The following is a 21,236-nucleotide window of genomic DNA, read 5'->3' as shown; positions in this document are numbered from 1 at the left end:
CTACCAGACAGATTCCACGGACTTTAGTCTTTATCAAAAATGATGATGATACCAGCTACAAATTCCTTTGCTTTTTCTGCGGGACTCATTTAATCCTTCCAACATAGTTGAAACTGACTTGTTAATATTCTCATTTCCAAAGAGCCACCTGCTAAGGGTTTATATAAATAAAACAATCTAATAAGTAAATGGCAAATCCAGGTTTCAAAACCTAATATGTCAGATTCCAAACTCCACCTCCCTATCCACACCATAGACACCTGTGCAAATCACATGTATTGAACCATCACTTATTTTCTGGAAAGCCCTATACTTTACTTCTAACACACTAATGTTCACTTGTCTCAAACCTCGCTGTTACAAATTCTCTATGTTTTCAGTAATTTATCATCCACTTCCAATGTGGAAATGAGTTGGCCAAATAACAAATATTCTGATTATTTTATACAACAAATAAAATGAAATTATCAACTGGCAATTACTTCTGAGATCCTAGTGATCAATAAAATTAATAATTCTAATAATTATAAAATAAACACATTTAATTATCCCCGGTGATTCATGTAGATTGCTCCATTATTTCTCACCATAAATTTATGAGATGAGTGATAGACAAGACCCTTGAGAGTTATGGCCCCTGCACCAGATAGTGATTGAATTACAAACATTTCAGGGAGTCCTCTGTGGAAAACACAGAGCTAATGGCTCTGTGGATTCAAGGTAACAAAAACCTATCTTATGCTACCAACTTACATGAATATGGGAAATGATTGGAGGAAGAAATTAAGATGACATTCACTAATGGGTAAAATGTGGGGGAACAGAGCAGAGCATCACCAGTGCCATCAGCAGAGAGACCAGAAGTCCAGAAGTTCAGCACTTCACCTGGACCACAGTGAAACTAAGTGCATGCCCTCAACTCAGCAATGTGCTCAGAGCTCCAAAAGATGGGTTTTATTTACTGCCTGATTCACAGCACAGGCTGATTACTATGAGTCCATGAGCTTCTCCCATGTTTCCTTTCCTTCTAGAACATGTTCTTTCATGTCTATGTGGTTATGCTGCAGGGGGACCACAAGGTCAGGACTATTATAGACCTTGCCCTTTCTTTCTGCCATTTTCTTACTGGAGACCTATAGTCCTCCACAGGCTGGTCCAGCATCCCCAGGAATACTGGTTCTTTTCAGGAGAATATGGGTGTGGAGGTCCTAATTCCAAGAGAATTGTATTTTCTCAGCAACACCTCACTCACAAGGGAGAGATCACATCTAGTCACACCCTCTCCTCTAGAGTGACAGAGTCCCCTTCCTAACCTGGACTCCCTGCCTGAGGGCATGCTCACCACATCCCTGCCCCTCAAGAAAAGCTGAAGTCACAGCCCTCGTGCTGTGTGTTATTTTCAGTGGACAGCTTTGGCGAACAAGGAAGGGACCCAGAACAGACTTCTTTCCTTCACCTCAACTCTATGAGGATATGGAGCATTGGTACCAGTAGCGCCTCTTGTGCCCATCCACCTTCCTGGAGAGTCCAGATGAATCTGGGTGAGTGTCTCCTGGTTCTTGAATCTCCCAATTCTTGGTTGATGATCCTGAGTTTTATTTGGCAGTATATACCAGATACCTGCCCCTCAATTGAAGGATCCTCGGGGGGAGTGCCCCCAACTGAAAGAAACTTCAGAGCCTGTTTGAAAGACACTGGGAATAAAGTGCCCCCCTCCCCATTTGAAAGATACTGAGATAGCCCAGGTGAAAGATACCAGGATTTGCTCAGTTGAAAGACACAGAGCCTTCTGGGCTGACTGGTTAGGTAGGAGGCTGACCTGACATCTTTCCTCAATTCAGCTACCCTAACAGAATTGGTCAGGATAAGAGTGAAGATATCACATAATAGCTTTGCTCCTAAGAAGAGGGACTTCTTCTTCAATGCTTTCTGAAGATCGTTCTTCCCTGGTTGACTCCTAAGTGCACTGACTGCTCCATCTCTGTGCCCTTTCCAGGCTTTTCTTCTCTGTCTCAGTCATAAAAGTTGAAGGTTTTCAGAAGCTTTAGGTCATCTTCTCATTCTACCCGTCTACTCCTAAGGAAGGACATCTGTTACCATGTCCTGATTTCCAAATAGGCAACAAACAGTTGCAAATTAATATATCCAGGATGTACATTGTTGTAGTTTCCAGATCCACATGTTCATCTATCAATGGGAAGTCTGCTTTTAGATGTTTCTTGGGCACTTTATAGACTACATCTGTTTTTCCCCTTCTTGACATCCCTCCCTTCTGTTTCTGGTGAGAGAATCCCTTGTCCTCTACTTATCGTTGTAACATGAGACATAATTGAAATTCATTGATTATGATTACTATTTTTTCATCTCTTTCTTTTCCAAACTGAAAGCTCCAAAGGAAGAGGCTTTTTATTTTTTCAACTTTTGTATTCAACTTTGTATTCTCAGAACGATCACATAATCTGACGTAGAAATATGAAGTTTTAAAACATAACTGACTGGAAAAAATGAATGAGCTAGGTGAATTCATCATAGTTTTTCAATATTGGTTGCATATTTAAGCTATTTCTTTTTTAAGAATAAACAAATCCAAGATGTCTTCTGGGGAAGAATTTCATCAACTAAAGAAGAAAGTAATTTGAGAAAAGATGAAGTTGAATATACTTTGTTACATTTGAGTATATTATAAATGTGAACATGATATCATATGAACAAAACTATTTTAAACACCATACATAGTATGACTGAGATAAAGTAGATAACTACTACATGAATACATTAGACACCTTAGCATATTAATCACTGTCACTTTAAATTCCTGTCCTGATAATTCCAAAATCTACTATATCTGAGTCTAGGTCTGATGCTTGCTCCTTCTCTTCAAACTGTGTTATTCACCTTTTGGTAAGACTTGTAAATTTCTATTGAAAGTTGGACGTGATGTACTAGGTAAAAGTAACTGATGTAATCTGGCCTTTAGAATGAGGTTTTATATTTATCTTGCTAGGAGTTGGGATGTGTTTACCGTTTGCCATAGCTGTAGAAGTCAGAAGCTAAAACTTCCTCTTTTGTCGATGATTTTTTTTCTCCCCTGTTGTCATGTGGTTTCCCTAGAGAATTCTTATATAAAATCATACACGTGCAGTTCTTTTCTGTTGTAATCCCCTGTTATACAGGGATCCTGTTGATGTGATGGTAGGTATGGGGAGGGGAAGTGTTCTGTAATCCTATGATTAGGTCTCAGTCTTTTAGTGAGCCTGTGCCCCTGGGCTGTGACCGTCAAAATTTCAGATGTTTCAAAAAGTGGATTCAGTTCTTTCAAATGAGGAAAGTCTTTTTGTTAAAGTCAAACTTAATGTAAATAATGTTCTTTCTAAGAATGGCATTTTAATTATGACCTGGTCTCTGTTTTTGCCCTCTTTGTTTTATACGTCAGCCACGCTGCCTTATCCTTCTGGATTGGTCTTCTTGAAAATCATTTCTTAGACCTACTCAATAAGTAACCACCATGGGAGAAAGGTCTACGTCTTGTTCACTATTGTATCATCATTAGCACAGAGTACATAATAATTACAAAAGGTATAAATAGTAACAAATAATATTTTCAGATTTTCCATCAGACCTCTCTTCAGAAGCTTCTGCTGACCTCCCAAAAGAACCTTATATTAAAGCAATTAATAGGCATCATTAGATTACTTAGTACATTTCTACTGAGCCTCTTGGTTCATTACTCTCCAACTCACAGTGAAGATGCCAAGCAGTGAAGATGTATGGCATACGATGCTAGGTAAAATTAGACTTCTTTGCTTTCCTGATTTGAGTCTTTATAATTGTATAAATTCTTTCTCATTTAGTATTATTCTGGGCAATGGTTGTCTTGCTGCTTCTGAATTATTTTATGTTTCATCTTGAAACAGAAACCAAAATAGAGAAGTAAAAATAGAAACATAAAGGGGCCATACCATTATTTTCCATAATTTTCGTTACACATTTTTGATTTTCTTTCTCCATTCACCTTTCATAGAAAGCTGTCATTGCATTGGATGCACTGAGGCAAAAGGAAAACAAATGCAACTCTGACTATGATGAGAGTGAAAGAAGTAAAGTGACTCCCCAGGTGAAACAATGACAATGGGAGTTCTTCTCTTCTCTTATTACCCTCCACCTACTCCAGTATGGGTTCTGCTGATTAATTCCACCAAATCAGCTCTCACTAAGGTCAGTGCCATCTGTTTCCCATGTAGTGGATGATTTCAATCTACAGAGCAGCTTAGTGACATTCAACATCCTATTAATCAAACTGATGGTAAATCATTGTAAGTAATTAAATATGTCATGATTTATAGTATATCAAATATTAAACATGTTGATGTGAGTTGTCAATACATCAAATCCATGGAGTCTCTTCAGAGACAAAAATATTTCAAAAAAGGGAAAACCACGCCAAGAAAAAATAAGCCACTTCCATTCTAGGTCCCACCCTATTTCTCGCCTCCACTTCCTAAAGAAAACCTCTCAAACCAATTTTCTATACAAACTGTCATTCCCTTCTCTTATTCACCCTTCCACCTTCTCCACTATGGTTTCTGCTGATTAATTCTACCAAACAGGCTCTCACTAAGGTCGCCAGTGCCACCTATTTTCCAATGTAAGGGACAACTTCCATCCATATTTTTTACAAACGCATTGAGTCTTCTAAGCAGTCTCAGTTTGTAAACATGGTCTTATCACCGTCCTCTCTCCTCTGTTATCATATGGCCACTCCACCTCTGCTTCCTTTGTGGTGTTCCCTCCCTTTTAAGGTTGGAAGTCATAGGACTCATTTTATTTCTTTTTTAAAATTTATTTATTTAGGCTGCATTGGGTCTTTGTTGCTGCGCGCAGGTTTTTCTCTAGTTGCGGCGAGCGGGGGCTACTCTTTGTTGTGGTGCACAGGCTTCTCACTGCTGTGGCTTCTCATTGCAGAGCACGGACTCTAGGCATGCAGGCTTCAGTAGTTGTGGCTCATGGGCTTAGTTGCTCTGCAGCATGTGGGATCTTCCCGGACCAGGGCTTGAACCTGTGTCCCCTGCGTTGGCAGACAGATTCTTAACTACCGCACCACCAGGGAAGCCCCATAGGACTCAATTTAAGTCCTTTTCTCATTCTATACTCTCTTCTCATTTGACCTCTTCTGTTCCTATGCCTTCCAATTAATGGAATTGTTTGTAAATTGCAAACTCAAATATCCAACAGACATTTGTAGTTAGATGTCTACCAGCCAACTACAGAGAATATGTACAACTTTTGTGTTTATATCCTGACATGGACTGATGTACCTTCTGCAGAGAGAAGTCAATTTTTTACCTTCTCATTATAGCAGTAAATCTAACTGATATTAATTTCTAACATTAATTAGTATTAATTTTAAACATAATAAATATTATTTATACTGTCTTTAGGTTATTTTCCCTACAAAAATCAAAGATACAAGAGAGCAGGAGCTGTATTTGTTGTGTTTACCTCTATATCTGGAGGGATACAACCTGGCTTAGGGGAAGTCTATTTTACTTCTAACTTGAATATAATACTGATGGGTAAATGAATTGTACCATCAATTGTTTAATCAGATTGCACATTCAGCCTTGGTTTTCTTTTTTAAAGATGAAACTAATACCAGAAGTTTTCTATAGAAAGAATTTAATGAACAAAGAAAATAATAAATTGACTAAATACAAAGAATGTATTTTTTCTCTGAAACTACAGTGTAAATGTGCACATAATATTATATGAACAAAAATAATTGTAATCTTTATAAATAGTTAAATAAATAAATATTTAAATAGATCAGCATGGGCATCTGTGAGGAACAAGTGTCTGTAGAGTAGAACATCATGTTGCTTAATATTCCTGAAAACATTTGACAAATTAATTTAATTCAGGGCATGAGGAGAGCAGAAATGAGAGTCTTTGACATGGCAGCACAGGTGGAAGTGTGGTCTTGTTAAGCAGTGAGAATCATTTCCATGTTGAACCAGGTGTGTGTCATTCCTTCTTCCTGAGTCTTTCTTGCAAGTTTGTTGATGAAGAGAAGGATCTCATGACTTCTGCTCTGACAATCTCCCAGGCACAAGGGCTGTACTTCTTGTCTTGCAGATAGACAGTGATTCTGTGGAAGTATTTCCTCACAGCCAGGATGGAGTCCTCCTTCAGCAGGGGAGTCCCTTCCAGCCCCGCCTCCTGCATCAGACAGGCTTGCAGGTCAGTGAGCTGCTGATAAAGTGCAGTGCAGAACTTGTCCAGGAGGGTCTCATCCCAAGCGGCAGCCGAGCCCTCTGTGCTGAAGAGCTGGAAGGTCTGCTGGATCATCTCATGGACGACAGCGATGGCTTGAGCCTTCTGGAACTGGTTGCCTCCAAACGCCTCCTGGGGGAATCCAAAGTCATTTCTGTCCTTCAGGCAGGAGAAGGGGGAGATTCTCCTCATCTGTTGCAGGAGCATCAGGGCCCTCGTGTGAGCCAGGCTGTGGGTCTGAGGCAGGTCGCAGCCCAGAGAGCAGTTGGAGTTGCAGCTGAGCAGCACCAGGGCCAGGAGTAAGGACAAGGTTGGGGCCATCGGGGACCCTGCAGATGCTGCTGGCCTGGCTGAGGTGGGGACTCTGTGAACCCTGCTCTCTAGGTTCTCTGAAGACCTCCCTTCAGGCCTGGGTCTTAAATGGGAACCCATTCGTTTCCATTTTCTAAACGTTAATTTCTACTTCTGTTTTTGATTTTCACTTTGCATTCTCCAAATGGGTTATGGCAACATTTCTCAACCATTATATTTTCCATTATTGCCTCCTCTTCCCCTGCCCACAGAGCCGCCTTAGATAGCTTTTTCCTAATTGCCCCCCATGAAAGTTTGAAAACACATAGGTACTGAATATTTATATACTCCATGAATATCTGCATACATAGAAAAAGAAAGTGAAAATATTACTGTTTTTATTCAATGCAGGGTTAAGAATGAAAAAAATTTGAGCTAAACATTATATTTAAAAGTTATTGAGAACTAGGGACTTCCCTGGTGGTCCAGTGGTTAAGAATCCACGCTTCCACTGCAGGGGGCACGGGTTTGATCCCTGGTCGGGGAACTAAGATCCCACATGCTACGCAGTGTGGCCAAAAAGAAAAAATAAAAAGTTATTGACAACTAATTTAACTTTATAACTAAGTTTGCAGAGTAACTTTTTTTTAGTCAAAAGATATATTTGAAGAAGCTTACTGATTTTCTAAATTAAGCTCTATATTATAAACATTTTCTCATGCCATTAAAAATTACTCAGGGACTTCTCTGGTGGCACAGTGGTTAAGAATCTGCCTGCCAATGCAGGGACACGGGTTTGAGCCCTGGTCTGAGAATATCCCACATGCCGCGGAGCAGCTAAGCCTGTGTGCCACAACTACTGAGCCTGTGGTCTGGAGCCCATGAACCACAACTACTGAACCCCATGCACCTAGAACTCATACTCCGCAACAAGAGAAACCACTGCAATGAGAAGCCCGGGCACCGCAACAAAGAGTAGCCCCCGCTCGCCGCAACTAGAGAAAGCCCACACGCAGCAACAAAGACTCAATGCAGCCAAAAATAAATAAATAAATTTATTTTTTAAAAAAAGACAGATTTAGATAAAAGACAACTTAAAAAAAAAAAGGAATCCGCCTGCCAATTCAGGGGACACGAGTTCAAGCCGTGGTCCAGGAAGATCCCACATGCTGCAGAACAACTAAGCCCATGCGCCACAACTACTGAGCCCGTGTGCCACAACTACTGAAGCCTGTGCACCTAGAACCTGTGCTCCACAAGAGAAGCCACCACACCACAACGAAAAGTAGCCCCCGCTCGCCGCAACTAGAGAAAGCCCGTGCATAGCAACAAAGACCCAATGCAGCCAAAAATAAATAAATAAATAAACTTAAAAATATTAATCAAATAGAACATCTACAATGACTGTATAATGTTCTAGTCTATGGAGGTAGCCTTGTTTAACATTTTACTTTTTTTAGATGAAGAATATTTCAAAATTTCATAATTACCAATCATGTTGGGAGAATGTCGTTGGGTATAAAATTGTACCCGATTTGACAAAGTATAATTACGAAATCAAAAGACACCACCTTTTTTCACTGTTGTGGCCTCTCCTGTTGCAGAGCACAGGCTCCGGACGCACAGGCCCAGCAGCCATGGCTCACGGGCCCAGCCGCTCCGCGGCATGTGGGATCTTCCCGGACCGGGGCACGAACCCGTGTCCCCTGCATCGGCAGGCGGACTCTCAACCACTGCGCCACCCGGGAAGCCCAAGACATCACCTTTTTTAAAGTTCTTGAGACCTAAAACTAATTTGTTTTCCAGGGAGTTGCTGAAATTTATGCTAGGACTGTGGTAATGTCCATTTTATTGCTCACTTGCTAATTTTTTTTCCAGTTCAATAAAAATTTGATACTGGTTTTACTTTGAATTTGTATAGGGTATTTGATATAGAGTGAAATTTACCTAATTATGCAGAGTAACTTTTAATGTAATATATTTACTTATATAAATAGTAATATATCAAATTATAATTTCAAATAAAAATTTATATAAATATTTCATAATAGTACCAATGTATAGATATATTTTAAATAAAATCATCAGAACTGCTAAAACCACTGAAAATTTAAATTATTTACTTAGCATTTATTTTTAGGTAATTAACTATTAATTTTGATTCATATCATAAAATTTTTAACTTCACTAGCTGCTAGGTATTCATCTAGATATTGTCAACAGTTTTCTGTTTAGAAATAGGCATAATTAGTGATGTGCTAAATAACTTTAGTAGAATTAAATAATAAAATATAACCTATTCGTGCTTAATTCCCAAAGCCCAAATCACACCAAGGCTCAAACATAAGCAGCATCCACAAGACAGCCAATGGCAGCTCATAAGTAAGTAAAGGACACTTCTCACATTATGACTTTGAGATCAAGCAAATGATGGCGAGAAAGTCCTGTAATGAACAGTTAAGTCACCATAGGTTGTAGCACTGATCCTGCGTGACATTTGTTTATATTCCATGAACTCAGTGTCAATGCTTCTCACATCATATACAAGAAAACCTGAAGAGCAAAATGAATACAAAGGAATAAGACTTTGTTGGATAAGGTTGACCTTTGAACACCAAAGCCATTATAATGGCTGAGATTTGTTCATACCCCAGAAAACTAATGTTTGCACCCATAGGAGCATCCCCAATGAGAATGCGTAATTTAGGCAACATGAAAAATTGAATTGTCGTGATGTGGTTCGAGATTCTCCCTGGAATCGCAGTCATGGCCGCGTGCTTTTTCATCCCGGGAATGGCCACTGCACGCATCCACAGGTTCACTAACGGGGGCAAGGAAAAAAGGGTTGCCCATTATTCATAACAGTGGAATTTGATGGAAAGAAATAGGCGCATCTCTGCAGTTAATCGTTACTATGTGTCAAAGGGTTTGGAGAACATTGATTAAGGAAGCATTTTCCTGATTGATGAAATGTAACTCAGTTATGCTTGTCTACCCCTGCTAGAAGGTTATGCAGTGTATTGTGTAGCATGCAGTGTATCTTGTAGTGTGTAATAAAAATAAAACAAAAAAGTAAAAAAAAAAAATTGAATCATTCTCCATATTTTTTCATTAATGTTCAAATTTCCCTAAGGACCTCCAGAAGTTCCAATCCAAGTCTGTTCTTTTAAATGGAATGAATACATCTTTGTATTTGACTCATAACTGGATAAATATTGATTATTATCATGGAAAGAATTAACTTTCATCTCCCATCTTGAATTCTTTTATTTTGCATAGGAAGTCATGTGGCCTCAGCCCTCTATATTCCTGCTCTTTACATGGTAGTATGTGATAATCTTTGGCAAATTAGCTCATTAGTAACTGGACTCTATCCATTCCCTGTATTATCCCTGGCAGCAAGCCCAGTGTAATCACGCAAGTAATTTTTTTTAATAGACTCATCTATGTATTTTATTTTATTTTCATTGAAGTATAGTTGATTCCAATGTTTGTTAGTTTTTCTGGTGTATAGCAAAGCGATTCAGATATATATATATTCTTTTTCAGATTCTTTTCCATTGTAGTTTACTAGAAGATATTGAACATAATTTCCTGTGTTATACAGTAGGACCTTGTTGTTTTTCTATTTTATATATAGTAGTTTGTACCTGCTAATCTCAAACTCCATTTATCCGTCTCCCCCATTTCCTTTTGGTAACCATAAGTTTGTTTTCTATGTCTGTGAATCAGTATCTGTTTTGTAAATAAGTTCATTTGTATAATTTTTTGATTCCACATATAAGTGATATCATGTGATATTTGTCTTTGTCTTACTTCACTTAGTATGATCATCTCTAGGTCCATCCATGTTGTTGCAAATGGCATTATTTCATCCTTTTATATGGCTGAGTAGTATTCCATTGTATATTTATATACCACATCTTCTCTTTCCATTCATCTGTCGATGAACATTCAGGTTCTTTCCATGTCTTGGCTATTGTGAATAGTTCTGCTATAAACATTGAAGTGCATGTATCTTTTCGAAATAGAGTTTTCTCCAGATATATGCCCAGGAGTGGGATTGCTGGATCATATGGTAACTCTAGTTTTCTTTTTTTAAGGAACATCCATCCTGTTTTCCATAGTGGCTGCACCAATTTACATTCCCATCAACAGTGTAGGAGGATTCCCTTTTCTCCAAATCCTCTCCAACATTTATTGTTTGTAGACTTTTTGATGATGGCCATTGTGACTGGTGTGAGGTGATACTTCATTGTAGTTTTGATTTGCATTTCTCTAATAATGAGCAATGTTGACATCTTTTCATGAGCTTATTGACCATCTGTATGTCTTCTTTGGAGAAATGTCTATTCAGGTCTTCAGCCCATATTTTGATTGGGTTGTTTATTTCTATGTTATTGAGTTGTATAAGTTGTTTGTATATTTTTGTTTGTATAATTAAGGCCTTGTCAGTTGCATAGCTAGCAAATATTTCCTGCCACTCCATAGCTTGTCTTTTCATTTTGTTAATGGTTTCCTTTGCTATGCAGAAGCTTATAGTTTGATTAGGTCCCATTTGTTTATCTTTGCTTTTATTTCTATGCCTTGGGAAACTGACTTAAGAAAATATGGCTACAATATATGTCAGAGAATATTTTGCCTATATTTTCTTCTAGGAGTTTTATGGTGTCACGTCTTGTATTTAAGTCTTTAAGCCATTTTGAGTTTATGTTTGTGTATGGTGTGAGGAAGTATTCTAACTTAATTGATTTAATTATGGCTGTCCAGCTTCCCCAAAACCACTTGCTGAAGAGACTGTCTTTTCTCCATTGTACATTCTTGCCCCCTTTGTCAAAGATTCATTGACTGTAGGTGTGTGGGTTTATTTCTGGGCTCTGTATTCTGTTCCACTGATCCATATGTCTGGTTTTGTGCCAATACCATGCCGTTTTGACTTCTCTAGCTTTGTAGCATTGTCTGAAGTCTGGAAGGGTTATACCTCCAGCTTTGTTCTTTCTCCTAAGGATTGCTTTGGCAATTCTGGGTCTTTTGTGGTTCCATATAGATTTTAGGATTATTTGTTCTAGTTCTGTGAAAGATGTCATGGGTAATTTGATAGGGATCGCACTGAATTTGTAGATTGCTTTGTGTAGTATGGCCATTAATTCTTCCCATCCAGGCCCATAGGATAACTATCCATTCCTTTGAATCATCTTCAGTTTCCTTTATCAATGTTGTATAGTTCTTGGTTATAAGTCTTTCACCTCCTTGGTCAGGTTTATTCTTAAGTATTTTATTATTTTTTTGATGAGATTTTAAAAGGGATTGTATTTTTACTTTTTCCTTTGATATTTCATCATTAGTGTAAAGAAATGCAACAGATTTCTGTATGTTAATCTTGTATTCTGTTACCTTGCTTAATTAATTCATAAGTTCTAGTAGTTTTTGACTCAACAAGTAATTTTACTAAAACACTTTCTGAGATTTTCTCCTCCTCCTGGCAGACATTTACGAATGACCAATCTATTTTGCTTCCTCACAGCCATATTTACTGGGATTATAACAGACAATGGCTAACATTTTCACTCTACTCCTGCTGATATCAATAATGCCTACTGAGTTTATTGCTAAAATCACTTGGATTCTCTTTCCTTTAAGGTGCATGTGGCTGGGGATTCAAGTTGCAAGATCAGCACAATTTTCAGCCTGTGCCCAGAACTATATTAAACATACAAGGATGGCCTTGTCTCTAATTTGTCCACTAGTATGTCACAATAGAAAATAACTAGACTGGTGTCATATACAGAGCCAAGGATCTAAACTCAAACTCTCTCTGATCCTCATAGCTCACAGCAACCAGACATTTACCACATTACTCTTTCGTGGATCTTTACTAATGTGATAATTACTACCTTTATCCTGAGATTTTTTGGAGACTCCTTACAAAAAATGATGAATATTTTCATCCTGTGTTTTCATTCCATCCCATGAGACAGTGGGCTCCTTTTCAGTTTGATTTCCAATATTTGACATATAATAATTAAAGCATTATGGCAGGTTGTAAATCAAGAGTTTGGATTCTGAGTCCTTCGTCTACTCTTTTTGCCTGCTAACCTGCTCATTCTGCTCAGTATGACTATATTCTTATTTCTAGATGCGTGTAACCTTTAAAGACCTTTAAATTCATATATTGATGTCCTAACCACCAAAGTGGTGATATCAGGTGGCGGACCCTTTGGGACATGATTATGCTGTGAAGATGGAGACCTCACAAATGGAATTAGGGCCGTTATAAAACAGGTCAAGATAAATCCCTCCCTCTTCTGCCCTGTGCTGATACAAGGAGAACTCTGCAGTGTGAGACCTGAAGCAGCCTCTCACCAGAACTGGACCACGCTGACACCCAGATCTTGGATTTCCAGACTCTAGAACTGTGAGCAGTACATTTCTGCTCTTTACAAACTACCCAGTCTATGCTCTTTTGTTGAAGAAGTCCAAATAGTAAGACATGACCTGACCTATTGTATCCTCAGAATACCTCCCAGAAGTCTGTAAAATACTTAAAGGGAGAGACACCATCTTACCCAACCCCGTTTCGTAGACAGCTAGTCCAGTCCCTGTCATTTCAGGAGCTCAATCAATATTCATGTAACATCAATCCACAATAATGGTAATGATAGGAGAAATAATTATACCAACATATATTAGATAGATATGATGTGAGAAGACAATAATCTAAAGATACTTTAAAAGTTCTTCATGGTTCTACAGAGGAAGTGATAATGGAATATTGTGTGAGGTTTTTTTTGTTTTTTGGGGTTTTTTTTTTTGGCTGTGTTGGGTCTTCGTTGCTGCGTGCGGGCTTTCTCTAGTTGCGGCGAGTGGGAGCTACTCCTCATTGCAGTGCACAGGCTTCTCATTGCAGTGGCTTCTCTTGTTGCGGAGCACGGGCTCTAGGTGCGCGGGCTTCAGTAGTTGTGGCACGTGGGCTCAGTAGTTGTGGCTCGTGGGCTCTAGAGCACAGGCTCAGTAGTTGTGGCGCACAGGCTTAGTTGCTCCATGGCACGTGGGATCTTCCCGGACCAGGGCTTGAGCCCGTGTCCCCTGCATTGGCAGACGGATTCTTAACAACTGTGCCACCAGGAAAGCTTGTGTGAGGTATTTTTTTAAAGATTGTTTGCAGGAATATTTTCTTCAAGTTTGCATTTCTAATATTTGGAAGATCTGGTGAGTGGAAGACTCACTCTTCACTCAGTGATTCTCAAGTACTTGCAAGGAGCTGACTGATCATACTTTTCTTGTCTCCCTCAGGAAATAAGGAAACAACTTGTAATGTGTCTACACTTGTGGATATTTTCCTCATAGGCCATGCCTTTGGGCATCAACTTGAATGTTTCTTTCAAATAGTCTATGATGCTGTGAACTCTGAGTCACATCCATATCATCTTCCCCAAGCTGAAACTGTGGAATAAGAATTTTTTGTCAGATTGTTTTTAATGAAGTGTGTGCAAGCAAGAACATTAGTTGTTCCCCTCCACCCCACCCAGAACTTCACTAGGACAAATAGTGTAAAGATGAAAAGTGGTCTCATGCCCTGAACTTGTCTCCTCATCCATTAGTCATCCAATAATTTCCCAACTTCTTTGCAATTAGATTACCATGAGGATAAATCCAGGCCACGCAATATGAGCAGAAGTGCTCTTGGCCACGCAATATGAGCAGAAGTGCTCTTGCCCTGTATAGTGCTGGCCCTTGAAAACATCCACGCGGTCCGCCAGACTTTTTCCCTTTACCACTGAGTGGAATAGATTCAAGTACTACAGACAAATTTGGAGTCACCTGTTGATGATGGAAAAATCCACACAATAGTGGGTACCCATGTCCTCGAATCACTCTTTGGAGCAGAGCCAACCAGAATATTCACCTGATCAGGAAGGCCTGCATTGTGCCCTTAAAAGAAGAAAAGATACATTTCTATTATGATCAAATTCCTGACAGTTTGCTGTTTACCTGTTACAGCAGCAGCATTAAGTTAACTGACAAATACCTTTAACAACATACTATCCTAAAAACTTTACACAAAAAGAAAATAAACTTCATAGGTTGAAAATAGCAATACCCCCAAAAAACCTAAACAGGCCTTTTATTATTATGAAATTGTTTATTTAAGAAAAGAGATTGTGTTCTTCTGTCTAAATATATTTTTGTAAAAGTATGATTTTCATTTCAGACATTTATCAGCTTGTGAGGAAATATGAATCAAGATTGCTTTGGAACACTAAGCAAACACTAATCTGATTAGAGTGTCACAAATATAATTTTCGTTTTATTTGTTGACATTTCTTTGAGGATTCTTACATGAAGGAAAGGACCTTTCAGTTTCCACTCTGACAACCTCCCAGGCACAGGGGCTGTATTCCTTTGCCTTCAGGTAGAGATGGATTCCGTGGAAATACTCCTGGGCAGCAAGTCCCAAATCGAGACAATCTAGATTGCCTTTTCTCAGCTGCTCCAGTCGGTCCAGCCTCTGATCAAGGTTAGAGAGAAGTTTATCGAGGAGGGTGTTGTTCCAAGCAGCATGGCTGCCCTCCGTGGTGAAGAGGTTGAAGTTCTGTTGGAGCATCAGTTGACAATAAACGGGTGCCTTGAGTCGTCTGGATTTGGGTGATATTCTCTCTTTTCCAAGGAACTTTGAAGTCGGTTCTGTCCTCTAGGCACGACTGAAAGGGGATCCTCTTCATCTGTCTTAAATATATGAAGATTTCTTTGTTGCCAAGAGAGCAAGCAGGGATGGAGCAGAGCATCACTCCTGCCACTAGCAAATAGATCTGGGCCATTGAGAATTTCAGTGAGCCACAGAGCCAGCGGGCGGGCACTGCTAAACAAGCAGCAAAAGGTTCCTTCCCTGGGTCCTGGGACAGCGCGCTTCTCTAGGCGGCCGCAAGAGGGCGCAGGATGTCTTTTTTAATCGATTTTGTTAGGGAAACGCCGATTTCTGAGAGTCTGCAGTTTTCAGCGGGTCTGGCAGCTCGAGAGAAAAGGCGTTGAAGCCTCAGAGACCAACTTTGTGCTGCTTTAATAGTGAGAGAAAAACATTCATTTCGGAAGCCCAGAGGGCTGAGGAAGGAACTTTGTCGCGGCCGCGCCAGCGACATTTTTGTCTGGTTGGAAGCTGGAACCTTGTATTTTCGGGGCTGCCCCTGAGTTTTGTGCTTTATTTTCGCACAGAAACTTGAGCGAGTCCATTTTGGAGAAAGAAGCCGTTTTCTGAGGGGTTTGAAGCTGGGAATCAGAGCGAGCTGGGGCCGATTTTACAGATTCGGGCTCGTTTCTGGCGCTGTGCTGCGACGGCCCAGAGAAAGGGGAACGCGGCGGCGGCGGTCGGACGCCCGGACAGGGTGGGGATGCCCTGGGGGTGAGTCGGAGCGCGGCCACCACCGGGGCCGAGGACGCGGGAGCTGAGCGCCTCTGTAGATGCTCTGGGACTTCATGATGTCTTTCAAGGATACAGCGTTAACGTGGGGGAGGAAGTACTGAATAACTGAAAAGTGGGAATATTTTAAAACTCACAGCATTTTATTTTGAAAATTTTAAATTAAATTTATATTTAATTTATATTATGTGTAACTTAAATATTTTTTAATTTTTTATATTTTGAAATATTTAATGAAAATATTTTAAATATTAGATATAGGATATTAAAATATATGAGTATCAAAACACAGCATTTTATTAAACTCTATTTAAACTATAGTTTATACTAAAACAATAATATAATTTTACTCTCTTAGCAAATGGAAGCAAACTCATTAATATATTCAAGGTCACTTCTATACTTGACAATTTCTCGTGACTCTGTGACAGTCTTAAATAATTTTTATTTAACCCGGGTTTCTGAAACACCTCTCCCAGGACCCCATCTTGATTGCATTGTAGAAAGAAAAGGGCAGTGGTTAAGACTCTGTGCTTCTAATGCAAGGCATGTGGGTTCGATCCCTGGTGGGGGAACTAAGATCCCGCATGGAGTGTGGCGCACCCAAAAAAGAAGAAAGAAAGAGAGAGAGGAAAAAAGAAAGAAAGAAGGAAGGAAGGAAGGGAGGAAAGAAAGAAAGAAGGAAAGAAAGAGGGAGGAAGGAACAAAGAAGAGTTAGTGTGTTGTACAAAGCATTGAGGACATTTACCAGGTCTGATCTTTTCATTTTCTTTGGTAAGAATTTCATAGATTAAAGGAAAATTGCCCAGATTTCATTGGCAACGTGAAACCTTCCTTTGTAAGACACTCACAGTCATGCAAATGCAGGGTCATTTCTTGTCTTTATTTAAAATTTTGATGTTTTGTTCAGCAGGCATGCTTTGTCATTTTCAGTTTTCAATATTGAATTAAAATATTATTTATCTTGACATCTTAGATTTGGTGCCTTCTTACATTCCATGCTTAAAGAAAGTCCTTTTCACTTAACCCTAAAACTAACCTAGGAAATAGCTTTTGAAGTACTGTTGAGAAAGTACTTCCCTGGATGAAAGTATAGGTGAAAATCTTGTCACCCTCTCCCCCATCTACATTTTATAACCAATTTCCTGGTCTCTTTAACGTTTAAAACAATCTTTGTCTTAAAATAATATCACCAGAGGTGGTCTGAGACTAACTAAGGATGAGGTACTATTCATTTATACTATTCACAGAGCAGTCATTTTTTGTGTGTGTGAGACAATTTTCCTAGATGCTGGTTCTCTGCAAAATTATTCAAGGGCTGTTAAGATTTCTTTCCATAATGTACCAGGCACCTTTCTAAGACTGCTTCACAGTCCTGTGGGCAATCCCTCTCCTAGAGTTTGCATTTGGGGGACTCAACATGCAGACCATATATATACATTTTAACCATTTTCCTTCTCTCTAAATCTTCTTTTTAAAAATCTGTGTCTCTTTACTTTTTAAGAAAAAAAATACCTCAGACTGCCTTCATCTGATCTCCTATCTCCCCACCCCCTGCCCTTTGGTAACCACAAATCTGATTTCTTTTTCTATGAGTTTGTTTTTGAAGTATAATTTAATCTGTGTCTTAAAAATTAGCATCAGAGGTGGTCTGAAACTAACTCAGGATGAGGAAAGGGACTGCTTATCTCATTTACAGTATTCACAGAGCAGCTATGTTTTATCAGACAACTTTCATAGATGCTGGTTCTCTGCAAAGAGCTTCAATTGCTGTAAGATTTCTCTCCATAATGTACTAGGTACTGCTCTAAGGGTGGAAACTTGGGCTCTGCTCCTTCACGGTCCTGCAGGCAATCCTTCTCCTAGAGTTTGCACTTGGGGCCTCAACGTGCAGACCCCTGACAGTGTTAAGAGACCTGCAGTCAGAGCTTCTCTTGGCTGGGCTGAGGGTGGACTATACAGGTTACTATTTGTTGTATTAATACAAAAGGCTGCTATCATTCACTCTGTTCGGATTCTCAGCCTGTAACTTGCAGACTTTATTTTATTTGATCTATGCAATGTCCTGTGTGACCACTACTAAAGTTGACTCAATTTTTTAAAAGAGGAAGTGAAAGTCTGATGTCATTTAAATTCAGGAGCCACAGACCTTTGTCAGAGTGGAGCCTTCTGCTGCTCCCAGGCCCTCCTCTTCATCAGCTCTGAGCACTGGCCCTCAGTTGCACTGAGCACATGGTGCTTCCTTCATCCTAATCCTGCCTCTAAAGTCTGTCCTCCCTGCTCCCTGGAGGGCAGTCACCATCCCTGCCTTACTTTCCTGGAATCCACATTGCCAAGCACACTGTCACATATATGTGCAGTCAGAACATTTTTGGTGACAGAATGAAGAGGTCTGTATGAATTAACCCGTTGTTCAGTATTATGCCACCATTATCTGCAGACTATGTCAGAAAACGAGAGCTATAGTTCTGTAAATAATTGTGGAAGAATTCAAATCTTATGTTTTAGACCCTTAAAAAAGAAATGCAGAGAGGTGTGGCTAGATATATTTTGGTGCAATTTAAGAAGTGTCAAAATAGAGTACAGGGTCAAACGTCTAAGTTCTCTTATTAGACTTAAAAAACGGAGTTAGATTGAGCCTCAGGTTTTTATTTCAACCTGAGTTGACTCACTTAGATGACTACATCCTGTTGGATTGAGTCTTCTGTCATTTTCCATGAATATATTTAATTTCCAGTGTAATAATACAAAAAAAGCATTGAAGATGTGACATTCTCTGATGCCCAAAATAGAAGAGATTTTTTTTAAAAGTGAGGAAACAAAATTGAGATAAGTACAGAAAATGACAATTCTGGCCTAATTAAGAATCTAATTTGCGGGAAGATTTTCAGCACAGCTGGATAAAGGCCGCCACAGCCAGACATCTGCAGCATCACCAAGCTCACCAGAGGCCTGCCAGCCTCTTCACTGATGACACCGAGGATGATGTTCTCCAGCCCTGTAAAATGTGGTGGATGGAGCTGATCATCACCATTGCCATCCTCTGAGAGACCAGGAATCCGCAAATTCAGCGTTTCAGTGAAACAGCGCCAGGGCTACAGCTCAATACGCGCAAAGCTCTTTTCCCTGCGCCGCAGCGGCCAGGAGCGGCGCCCGAACTCGCCGTAAGGGACCGACCGACACCGCCCACCCAGTGGGACCCGCCTCCCTGTCCAGTACCGCGGACTCGGGCGCTGCATACACGGGGAGAACACGTTGCCGTGGGCAGGAGCCCAGGCCCGGGCGAGGCGCCGCCGGGGCGGAGGGAGCGAGTGGGGCCGCGAGAGCAGTGAGTAAACTTACCTTGATGCTGCCCTCACTCTTTACGACACATTAATCCTGAATTGATTACTAATTAAATGTTACAATGCTACTGTGGACATGATTACCAAGGACCTACCAGACAAATTACACAGACTTTTAGTCTTTTTCAAAAATGATGATGACAGAAACTACAAATTCCGTAGCCCTTATAAGGGACTCACTTAATCTTTCCAACATAGTTGATGAGTGTTAATATTCTCATTTTCAAAGAGCCACCTGCTAAGGCTTTATGTGAATAAAACAATCTGATAAGTAAATGGCAAATCCAGGTTTCAAAACCTAATATGTCAGATTCCAAACTCCACTTCCCTATCCACACCATAGACACTTGTGCAAACTGCATGTGTTGAACCATCCCTTATTTTGTGGAAAGCCCTATACTTTTTTTGTAACATATTGATATTCCTTTGTTGTCTCATACCTCGCTGTTACAAATTCCCTATATTTTCATTAATTTTTGTCCACCTACAAATTTCTAGATGAGTTGAACAAATTGCAAAGTATCCTGATTATTTTACATAATAAGCAAAGTAAAACTATCAACTGGTAATTATTTCTGAGAGCCTAAATGTGATCAACAAAATTAATAATTCTAATAATTATAAAATAATCATTTAATTGTCCAAGATGATTCATATATATTGTTAAATTAATTCTCACCATAAATTTATGAGCTGCATGTAGACAAGACCCTTGAGAGTTTTGACCCCTGCACCAGATTGGATTACAGACATTTCAGGGAGTCCTCTGTAGACACCACCAAAGCTCTGGTGGATTCAGGCAACAAATACTTAACTCTACCAACTTACATGGATATGGGAAATGATTGGAAGAATATAAGGCGATGTATACTAACGGGTAAAATGTGAGGGATGGAGCAGAGCATCCCCACGGCCATCAGCAGCGAGATCAGGAGTCCAGAAATTCAGCGCTTCACCTGGACCACCGTGAAAGGGAGCTCAGGTCCTCCGCGAGGCAAAGCCCTCAAAGCTACCTTCGCTGCGCCCCAGCGGCCGGGAGGGGGCGCCCGAACTCGCCCCAACGGACCGACGGGCACCGCCCACCCAGCGGGACCCGCCTCCGGGTCCAGCTCCGCGAACTCCCGCGCAGTGCCCACGGGAAGAACCCGGGCGTCGCCGTGTGCAGGAGCCCCGGCCCAGGAAAGGCGCCGCCGGGGCCCAGGGAGCGCGTGGGGCCGCGAGAGCAGAGAGGAAACTTCCTTTTCGGGCTTGACTGCGGAGGGGAGCTTTGCCGCGGCTTCGCACAGAGCCTTTCATTTCTGCGCCTGCCCCTGCGTCCATCCTTCCCTTCCTGGTAGGAGCTTTTAGCCAGACCGGTTGACGCCGGTGCCCATTTATGCAGGGATTGACGGCTCGAAATCAGAGCATGTCGTGGTATGTGTTCAGATTTCAGGACTGTTTCTGGGAAGAAAGTCGAATTCAGGGAAAGGAGAAACGCATCTACAATCTGGACACGTATTTTATTAAAATGATTTAATTAAATTTTAATGGTTCATTTCTTTTTTTTTTCATTTTAACATCTTTATTGGAGTATAATTGCTTTACAATGGTATGTTAGTTTCAGCTTCACAACAAAATGAATTATTTATATATATACATATGTTCCCATATCTCTTCCCGCTTACGTCTCCCTCCCTCCCACCCTCCCTATCCCACCCCTCCAGGCGGTCATAAAGCACCGAGCTGATCTCCCTGTGCTATGCGGCTGCTTGCCACTAGCTATCTACCTTACGTTTGGTACTGTATATATGTCCATGCCTGTCTCTCACTTTGTCACAGTTTACCCTTCCCCCTCCCCATAGCCTCAAGTCCATTCTCTAGTAAGTCTGTCTTTATTCCTGTTTCACCCCTACGTTTTTCATGACATTTTTTTTCTT

At 40.3% G+C, this 21,236-nt stretch overlaps 1 protein-coding gene, 1 long non-coding RNA gene and 2 pseudogenes across 5 annotated transcripts in view; 2 read left to right on the top strand and 2 right to left on the bottom strand.

Annotated features, from left to right (window-relative positions):
* LOC309964459 overlaps positions 1-21,236 on the top strand; it is a 69,804-nt gene that overhangs the window by 20,971 nt on the left and 27,597 nt on the right. The gene's annotated exons all lie outside the window — the stretch shown is intronic.
* On the bottom strand, positions 6,022-6,627 carry LOC309964465 (interferon alpha-1-like; the record flags this gene model as incomplete). Its single annotated transcript, XM_082843482.1, has 1 exon — positions 6,022-6,627. The coding sequence occupies exon 1, from the start codon at positions 6,589-6,591 to the stop codon at positions 6,022-6,024; it is 570 nt and encodes a 189-aa protein (XP_082699608.1). The 5' UTR covers positions 6,592-6,627.
* On the top strand, positions 9,295-9,867 carry LOC309964039 (NADH dehydrogenase [ubiquinone] 1 alpha subcomplex subunit 1-like; annotated as a pseudogene). The gene has a single exon. The product of its transcript is annotated as an NADH dehydrogenase [ubiquinone] 1 alpha subcomplex subunit 1-like (transcript).
* Positions 14,870-15,380, bottom strand: LOC309964580 (interferon alpha-H-like; annotated as a pseudogene). Its single transcript has one exon. The product of its transcript is annotated as an interferon alpha-H-like (transcript).

The sequence above is a fragment of the Leucopleurus acutus genome (genome assembly GCF_964270905.1).
Source record: "Leucopleurus acutus genome assembly, chromosome: 7".
In the NCBI taxonomy this organism is placed as follows: Eukaryota; Metazoa; Chordata; class Mammalia; order Artiodactyla; family Delphinidae; genus Leucopleurus; species Leucopleurus acutus.
The sequence above is the reverse complement of the archived record's forward strand: the minus strand, read 5'-3'. Positions and strand labels throughout refer to the sequence as shown.